Consider the following 10,202-nt stretch of genomic DNA (forward strand, 5'->3'; position numbering starts at 1 on the left):
TTTTTATTTTTCTATTGTCACAATGTGTCTGCTGGCTTCATCCAATTTCTAACTACTATTAAACCATGGTGGTGGCAAATGTAGCTCCAAATAAAGAAGTTCCCATTTTTTTATGTTCTTTTATACCTTTAACTCCTGAGTAATAATACAGTGGCTGGTCCCCACATACAAGAAAATACTTTCCCAAAACTCATTTGGCCTTGTGTTTGATTCTTTTTCCATAATTTTTGCTCTGTGTTTATAAAACTATGTGGTAGATGGTAGAAGATGGTTCTTTCTCACTCACAGTCCTTTTCATCTCTACTCAAGTCAGATGAGTTTTCGCAGCACTACTTCAAGCAGCATTATAATGCTGTTTTAGAGGGAATTGCTAGTTGGCCATCATTTAATTCACTGCTTGTACTCATTTAAGGTCATCTTGGGAGGTTGTTGCCACTGTGTAGTTTCAGCATATGTTTAGGTTTCCTCTAAGTAAAATTTCTTTGGCTATTTTGTCAAGTGTCAGCAGATAAAGGAGGAGGAAAGGTAGTTAGCACTTGGTCACATGCTACCATCTTTCTAGATTTGGGGTATTTTTTCTTGCTAATAAAATTATTCAGAAAAACTTTCAAATCTTTCTTAACATCTTTCCTAGTGTTTAATATTTAGCATTATAAAAAGTCTTTGTAAATAGTCTTCATAAAAAGTTTTACTTCCACTGATGTTTTTGACATCTATTTTTCTATATATTTCACGTTTTTTTCCCCTAGTCCAAGTCATAATGGGATAATATTGTCATTTAGGTTAATTAGTTTTTTGACTTGATAACGTCTCTTAAATTTTTAAGTTATCATATGCTAACATTACAAAAGGGTCCAGATATAGGTATTTAGCAATGTCGTTTGAAGGAATTAATAGATTCTCAGTCAACAGATAAACAATTATTTCATACCAGGTCTTATTCCTTAATCATATGGTGCTTAATTCATATAATATTTGACCAAATTGAATCAGACTATGTTGCTTACACTTCTCACATTTGATTATTGTTACAAGGTTTTGAGAATGTGTTGCCTTTGCTTATTTATTAAGAATTCATTAGAAAAGTGTTTTGAAACATGATCTTCACTTATAAAATGATCGAAATTGAGGATAGACAATGTCTTTTTGTTCTTATTTAAAAAATTCATTTTGTTTAAATATTGATCTCACTTTCAATAAAATGCAATAATTTGTTTTGTGTAAATGAGCTAAACATATTGACTATTGTGCTATAGTAATCATGAGAACAATGTACTTATTACCTAATATTTTTATTAATAATTAAACATGGACTCCCAGATTATTCAAAACATAACATAGAAGCATAATGTTCAGCAATTCTCAAATATGTTTGAAGAGTGACTACTTGAGGAAGCATACCTAAAATACTCAGTGGATACTTGTGAGCGAATTAAAAATTATTTTGTTTTCTTTTCTCGTTTATTCTATTGGGAAAATGAATCAATAAAATCCTGACTGTAAAGCTGGAAATGTGTAAAAGAATCTGATAATTATTTCACATCAAATGATTATATAATCTACTATAGTGAGGAGCTACGTAACTGAGAAACTAAGCACTTCTGTGGAAGCCAGAAAATTAAAGTGAAATTTATATTCAGAACTTTCCTACTGAAATGCATTTGGTTAAAAGTGCTTGAAAAAATGTGACATCAAAATATAAAAGAAGTGATTTTTAATGTTAAAATTGATATTAAACAAATAATGACTATTTGAATTCTACAACGTATTTAATTTTACGTATTAATTTTAACCTCAAGAATAATTTTTAAAGAAAAATAGAATGCTACTCAGAGCTAATACCACTGTTTCAGTTTTCCATATCACCTTATAGGCTTCCACTGATATACATACATATTCATGTCTCTTAATGTGTTTTCATATCTGACTTCCAGATTCTTTTCTATGATGTTGATATAACAGCATTCTTTATTGTTACTTCCATTAGTTGCATGTTCATTTTTTTATTACAAAAGATATTTGTATCTTCATTTTTAGCAAATTGATTTATAATTCCTATAGAATGGAAAGTTCAGTAACTTAAAAATTATGTGTTTTGGTATATTTAGATTTTTTCTCATCTTTCTTTTATGTTCTGCTTACATTAACCATAGCACTTATTACATAGTATTGTGGTTACTATCAGTTAATATTTATTTCTTGTATAATATATTGAGCCACGATCTCCAGCTGTTTTTCTTATTCTTATATTCCTCAGTGTCTGAGACATAGTACAAGCTTAGTAAATATTTAATGCAGTCCCCTTCATGGTATTCAACAACAACAGAATTAAATCTAAAATCTGGTGTGCCTGCAGGTGGTGTTGGGGGGATGGCTCAACAAGAGAACAATGGTGCCTGCCAGCACTTTATTCTCAAGAGAGAGCTGACCCTTTAGTCCTTAACCTGAAGCTAGACAATTCAGTTTCTCCCTGTATGTCCTTGGCACTTTTTGTTGGTCTCTAGCAATCTTCCATATCAGTAGACACAATTCCTACTGATTGTCATAGCCAGATGTTATGGTATTCCTCTTTCCTGCACTGAAAAGTACTTTCCTGAAAGTACTTTCCTAGAATACTTTCCAATACTCTAGGCTGCGGAGCTGGATATGGGGCTGGGATCCCTCGTACCTCAGTAGGGACTTCCACAGCTGAGCTATCCTTCCCAATTTTTAACTGCAACAAGTGGGTGTGGGACCCACCTATTTTGCATCTCTGCCCCTCCTACCAGTCTTGTCATGGCTTCTTCTTTATATCTTTAGTTATAGGAGTTCTATTCAGCTAGTCCTCAGATGGTTCTCAAAGGTGGTTCTTCTATAATTTAGTTGTAATTTTGATTTGGTCATGGAATGTGAGCACTGCGTTTACCTATTGTTCTATCTTTACTGTAAGTATTCCTGAAAATAGTTTTGTACTGGACCGCCAGTCAATTCTCATCAATTGTCATTGTTGAAAAGGCTTGCGTCTATAAGTTGTAGGATTTTGTATGGTCTTCGAGATCAAATAATTTATGAGATTATTATGAAAAGACTAAATTACTAATTGAATAATTTCATTATCAAATGAATGTAAATTATAGAATGTAAACTTTCTATATAATCACATCTTTTCTCTGGAGCTCCCTGTCATAACCTCACTAAATTTATGAAAGGAAATTCAATTATGTAAAACAAAATTTTCTCAGGTGCTCCTGCTTTAGCACTGGCTTCTGTCAAGAAAATTTTGGATAAAAGAGAATATATTACATTTCTCAAGATTCATGAGTCAGTATTAGGGTAGATAGTGATAATAACTGACATTCTTTGGTGTTTGGTCCACCCTTTTGGACCTTTGAAGGAAGATCCTTATTAAATTCCAGAGGCAAACATGCCAAAATTGGATTCATATCAAATAGTAGTAAGTAAACAGATTTTGAAAAGTTTATCACTGAACTTACTCTCCATCTCATTAAATTCTCCTCTTTACTTTTGTTTTTACAAAAAGTCTTGATATCTATTGTCTCATTAAAATATTTATATAAAGGTTTTAATAACTTTAACCAATGATTACTTATTGATGGTATTTTACACAGAAAGGTACATTGTCTGGAAAGGGTTTTTTTCAGTCACGAGGATCATTTCATGCATATCTAGTATTTTATGGACAATAATTATTTACTTCTATATAGTGCTTTATGCATAGTTAGAGCTATGCTTGGATGGAATATTATAAAATTTTATCTGCAGGTGGGAAAAACTGATTTATTATATCTTTTATAAATATTTTTATTTGAACATCCAAATATACCTTTAACAGTGAACCAATTCATTTCATAGCTGTATCATAGACTCTAGCTTGAGTTTAATCTGAATTTGCTAACTATTTTGGTAAAAATATCCTCTAAAAATTTAACAGAAAAAAATACAAGTTCATTTTCTGGTGGTATGAGGGCTGACCGGTTTCCTAGGTATACTTTTTGTCTCTTTATCCTCATGGCACACTGGTGATACTAGCATGCAGCATCTTCATACCAAATGCCTATCAAAAGCAATCAAACCCTTCTCTTACCCAGGCCTCTATTTTACTTTCTTTTGTTCTTAATTTCTTGCTCAGTATTACATGAATCATTTTATAGGACACCATGTTGTTATGCTTTAAAAATCATTTTATTTTCCATGGGAAGTAACATAGTTATATCAGGTATAGAAGCTTCAGTACTTGTCCTGGTAAGGTGATGATGAAGATTTGGAAATGCTTGTGTTACTTCGAGAAAACACCTTTGACAGAGCTGAAGATACCTTTGCCAGCATTTTAGATCCTTGTTTGGAAATGGTGGGGTTGGGAGTTTCTGTGGATACAGCAAAAAAGTAATATAGATGTTTATTAGACATGTTAATATTATAGTCATACTACAGCATTGATGACTTAGAATTTAGAAATTGATATTTATAAACTATTTTATGGGTTTAAAAAACATTCACAAAGATTCTTTTGATTTGATTCAACACTCCTCTAAAGAGAACAAAAAAAAATGATGCCTCTCCATTTTTAGACACTGAATCTTGGTGAGGTCAAATACCTTGCCTAATAACACATGAGAGGCAAGAGGCCAAGTAGGGAATACAGTCTAGCTTTCTGACTCTCCTGGCATCATTATACCTACTGCACACTGATGCTCCTCTAGTCAGGTGTGCAGAGAATGCCTTTCTTTTTATAGCAGAAACCTCTGTGAAAAAGCCTGATGAGCTATAAACTCACATGGTAAAGTAACTTTCGACTCTATAAAGTGAGAATGTTTACTTCAGAGTGCTCAGGTGAAAAAGAAGTGCATTAAAACTGCTATAATTTCTCACTCACTTGGGGTAAATTTTTAGTTGACTAATTTCAAGTGATTTTTTTTGGTCATGTGAGATAAGAGTCCCTGAATTCATTTTTCTGTACCACTTATTCAGCACATGGGCTCTTAGTGAATATATTTTAATTTAACAAAATTATTTTACATGTAAAGACAGAAGTGAACATTTATGTGCTCTTCTGAAACTTTGATAGGATGTAAAAGGACATGAAAATACACAGTAAAAGCTCATATTTTCTTAAATGCAGTACATTCCAAAAATCATGACTGTACCTCTTGCAGTTGCCTAGATTTATCTTTTCTAGCAAGACAATCTAAAGTTAAAGCTAAAATAGCTGACAGCAAATTTAACCATAAATAAAGAACAAAAAAGTCTGTGTAGGTTTTTTTTTTTAACCTGTGCTATTATTTTTTCAAATGACATAAGAATTAAAAAGGAATAGGTCACAATCTACAACAAATAAGACAAAAGCATGGCTGAAAGAGAAAGATGTACAATGTTAAAAAGTAAGATATAAATTTTACTAGCATTGATTGTTGCAAGGCATTTTTGCAAGACTTCTGAAATTCTCATTGGAGAAGTAAAGAGTGTCTATTCTTGAAATATGGCAGTCTGTTTAAAATGCAGATTTCTGGGCATTATTGCTCAGAGTTGCTAACTTAGGTAGTATAGAGAAGGTCCTGGAATCTGCATTGTTAAAATGTATCCTGGGTAGCTCTCATGCAAAAAAATTTCTGGAAACACACTGAGGACACTGCCCCAAATCTGCATTCATTATTAGATTCCTGCATCTTATTCAAAACTGGTGGGTGGCTGATGTTCTAGGTTAATAGCATACCATACATGAAGCCCATCCGCAGAGAGAACAGTGAACCTTTAAGTTTATCAATTAATAGCTCTTTTCATAGCAAAATTGTAGGCTATCATTGTCATTACCCAATGTGTACTTTATCCTGGGATGCAGTGGCAACTATATGGAACCACCATGTGAAAGGAAGAAATAATGTAGGATCAAAGTCAGAAGACCTGTTTTTGAAGCCTAAAAGCTGTACATGTTTGGACCGTGTAACTTCAGGCAGTTGTAAACCTTTAGTTTCTCTTTTATAAATTAAGATTTTAAGATTTGCAAAGGGAGAATAATCGGGTGTAGAAGATATGGACAAGTTTTTTTTTCTGTTTTGATTCACGAAACATTTCACGAAAGCTTTGAAATATTTAATAAGTTAGGAATTTTCACATAAAACTTCTATCTCTGGCTTTTTTTGAAAAATGCTAAAACCTGAATTGGAAGACCTTGCAGATCTAAGCATAAAGAAATTGTGAATAGAGGAATGCTTCTTGATGCCCCTGAAATTGCTCTACCCAGTCTCTGATTTGGCCTTGAAAACTGGTTTATGTTCACCTAGACTCCATATATACCAGTTAGAGTCTATTGAAAAAATATTTAGCTTAACACTGTTTGAATACTCTGGCTTTTGTTCCTGAGAACTTCCTGTGATAGGGGGCGGGGGGGGCGGGAGGGGAGGAAAAATAGTATTTTTTTCCTAAGGCATAATAGCATTGACACAAACCTGATTTTATTTTCACCAAAAAGTCAGAAAATTTAGGCAGGTGGAAGAAATTATTTTTAATGTATAAACAAAGGGAACAAAACTGAAATAGGTGAGATCCCTAGAATTTTGGGGCATGTCTTAGCCCTTCATTTAGGAATTATGAAAGATGAAGTGCGATGTGGGAGAGGCAGACCCTGTAACTTAGTAGTTACGCATCTGTGCACAAGCATGCAATTGCTATGGGCCTATTTGTTTACGTGTAAATGAGAAGTTACCCCAGGCCCTGTCCAGCTCTAACACTCTGATTGTACATAGCTAATTAAAAGTGGGTAATTGGAACAGAGGAAGGTACTAGTTATATAAAATACTTTGAAAACCTGGAGAATTTTGAGGCAATACCAAGAGAAAGTCTGGGGGAGTTCTACAGAACTAGAAGTTGTCTAAGTTCCAAAGGAAGTTAATATGCCAGTAAAAAAAGAAAATCAGGCCAAGGAGGTAGAAATGATACTGCGAGAAAAGTTTCACAAAGACCCAAACTAGAGAGGCAGTTAATATGTTAGGGAGTCAAAAACCTGAGTTTGAGTCTTAGGTTCACTACATAGAGCTGTGTGAATATTAGCAAATTAATTCTAACTTCTCTTTCAGTTTCCTCATATGTAGAATGTGAATGAAACTATTTTCCCTGCTTGTCTCACAAGAGGACTCAATGAGGTATCTTATATGTAAATACTACGTATTTTGTAGTCAAGTCATCAAGAACCAACACAAGCACTCTCTATCTAAATTAGCCTTTGGGCCAATGTAAATTCTAGGGGAAAAAAAAAAAAAAAAGAAAGGAGCGGTAAAACCTCAATTAACTCAAATATGAGAGTGACTGATTATTTGACCTGACAAAATTGGTAAAATTTCATTGTTGATAATCTTTCTAAAGTGTCTGACTCTATATGCATGTAATTGAACTGATTTAGACATCCTATTGATTATGCAACACATCAACTTGAATATCTAATGGATACCTCAATTTCAACATAACCCAAACAGAATTTTTGTGTCCCCTTTCTCTGCTAGTTATTCCCATGGTCTCTCCTATTTTATTAAATGCCTTCTTCTATTATATGCCAATTTAGGCTCTTGGAAATACAGCTGTGATCTTCATGGATCTTACATTGTAGAGCGAGATAGTGAAAAAACAATTAACAGTCAGATAATCATAAGTGCCAGGGTGAAAAACAAACAGAGAAGTGAATTAGTGGCGTGGTGGGAATGAAGACCTCATTGAGAAGGTGACATTAGAGTAAAGATCCGAAGGTGAGGAATGAGCAGTGCAGATATAGGAGGAAAAGCACTGCAGGAGGATCAGTAAGTGCTAAAGCCCTGAATGATAGCCTAGAATGTCTAAGGAGCAGCAAGGAGGTCGGTGACACTGGAGCAGAGTGAGCCAGGAGGAGAAATAAAAGAGGTGGTTAGAGATATTAGGGGGTTGGGGTAATGTCCAGGTGATGTAGGGTTTTGCAAGCCATTGCAATTTCTTTGGTTTTTGTCACAAATAACAAGGAAAACATTTATTATCTGAAATTATCTTGTTTATGTCCTTACCCGTTGACTCCCTGCCCTAAGTTACAATGTAAATGCTATGAAATCAAGGACTTTGTCAGGCTTGTTCTCACATGTGATGTGACACAAAGGAGATGATCAGTAAATCTTTGAATGAATAAGTAAATGATTTAATTAGACAACTGCAATATTATTGAAGGATATAAGAATTAAGCATGATCATTGCAACAAAGTTGGAAAAAACAAAACATAATAGCCTGTGATTTCATAATATAGGTATCATATGATTATTGTGACACCTTCTGGTTATGGTGTGTTCATAGAATTCTGGCATATTTATTGCTATACTATGAATTATCTTAATGAAAATTATTTCCACTTCCACTTTCCATAAGAGAATATGTTTCTCAACTCACTCCTGGAGTAGGTTATATGTTTGAAATAGCCAGTGTAAATCTGTGGTTTGAATTGCAAGGCCACTTAACAGTAAACACAGCACTCTATCTCTTGTACTTACTATTATTGTTATAACCACATTGATCTGCTTTGGATTCAACAGAGAATCAAAAAGTCCTCACAAGTGTTTGAAGGAGTCAGTACTAAAAGATTAAAAAGTGAGGTCTAAACTAGCCAGATTTTAATGTGAACAAATAAATTTAGCTTTAAAAGCCGTGTGTGTGTGTGCGTGTGTGCGCGTGTGTATGTGTGGGTGTATTTTGGTAGGGCTAAGAGCAAAGGAGACTAACCTCTCAAAAAATTATTAAATCCTAATGTCACTTGTTCTGGCTTAGAAACTGTCATATGATATATCTTTATTTTGTTGATATTTCTTACAGGAGCATGGTAAATGTAAATTTATATCATACCACATTTTTGACCAAAATCATTAATAACATTTTAATGGCAATTCAAATAAGGCAAACTAGTTGGCTCTTTTTAACACTTCAGTGATGTAGGACTGGATCATTTTCCTAAAGTAGATAAGCTAACGGGGGAAAAATAAACAGTATCAATTTTAGATTTGATAACTTAAAAAATTATCAAAATAGTAAACAGTCTTCTTTTGAATATTTTCTAATTTAAATTAAAAGTAATAAATCCAACCTTGTGATATATTAGCATGTGTGCTGGGGGTACAATCTGCAGTCTCACTAAAATAAAAGAAAAGAGTATTTAATTTTCTGTGTATTCAATGAATAAAGGAATTATCAGTTAGGCAAGAAAACAACCTGTCAGTCATTCTTCATATAGAAGTAAACTTGGAATAGTGAATCTTTGAATTTCCAAATTTAATAAAAATTGACTTTTTTTCCACTTTAAAAATTTTCGTTAAATATATAAGATAAAATTTACCATTTTAAACTAGTTTAAATGTACAGTTTTGTGCTTTGAGCACATTCACATTGTCGTGCAACCATTACCACCATCCATCTCCAGAACCTTTTCGTCTCCCCCAACTAAAACTCGATACCCATTAGATACTAACACCCCATTTCCCTTTCTCTTCATCCCCTGGAACCAGTATTCTGCTGTCTGCTTCGGATTTGGCATTTATATCTAGGTATCTGATATAAATGAAATCTATAATATTTGCATTTAATGTTTTGAGAAACTGTTATACTGTTTTCCACAGAAAATGAACCATTTTAAATTCCCAACAGCAACATACACGAGTTTCAATAATAAGCGATAACACTTGTTATTTTCTGGTATTTTAAAAATGATAGCTATTGTAATCAGTGTGAATAGCATCTCATTGTGGTTTTGATTTGCATTTCCCTAATGATTAGTGATACTGAAATCTTTTTATGTACTTATTCCCATTTATGTATCTTTTCTGGAGAAATATCTATTCAAAGTCCTTTCCTCAATTCTTATTTATTTATTTATTTATTTTTGATGGTGGTGGTGAGTTATAGGAGTACTTTGTACGTTCTGGATATTTCAGATTTATGATTTGCAAATCTTTTCATTTACTGGGTTGACTTTTCACCCTATCCTTTGAAGCACAAAATATTTTAATTTTGGTTAAGTCCAATTTATTTATATTTTCTTTTGTTGCTTGTGCTTTTAGTGTCATATCCAAGAACTTACTGCCAAATTTGATTGTGTGTCATTATACAGTTTTCCCAACACCATTTGTTAAAAAGACCATTCTTTTCCCATTAAATGGTCTTGGCATGCTTATAAAAAATATTTTAACCATATATGGTCTACATGTCT

General features: G+C 33.2%; 1 protein-coding gene across 1 annotated transcript in view; it reads right to left on the minus strand.

Annotated features, from left to right (window-relative positions):
• Positions 1 to 4,227: 4,227 nt before the first annotated feature.
• The window catches only part of FSIP2 (fibrous sheath interacting protein 2), an 87,791-nt gene continuing 81,816 nt past the window's right edge, over positions 4,228 to 10,202 (minus strand). The window contains exon 22 of the mRNA XM_011359918.1: positions 4,228 to 4,364. Coding sequence (XP_011358220.1) covers positions 4,228 to 4,364 — 137 coding nt within the window. The remainder of the gene's footprint in view (positions 4,365 to 10,202) is intronic.

Source organism: Pteropus vampyrus, unplaced genomic scaffold, assembly GCF_000151845.1.
Source record: "Pteropus vampyrus isolate Shadow unplaced genomic scaffold, Pvam_2.0 Scaffold2, whole genome shotgun sequence".
In the NCBI taxonomy this organism is placed as follows: domain Eukaryota; kingdom Metazoa; phylum Chordata; class Mammalia; order Chiroptera; family Pteropodidae; genus Pteropus; species Pteropus vampyrus.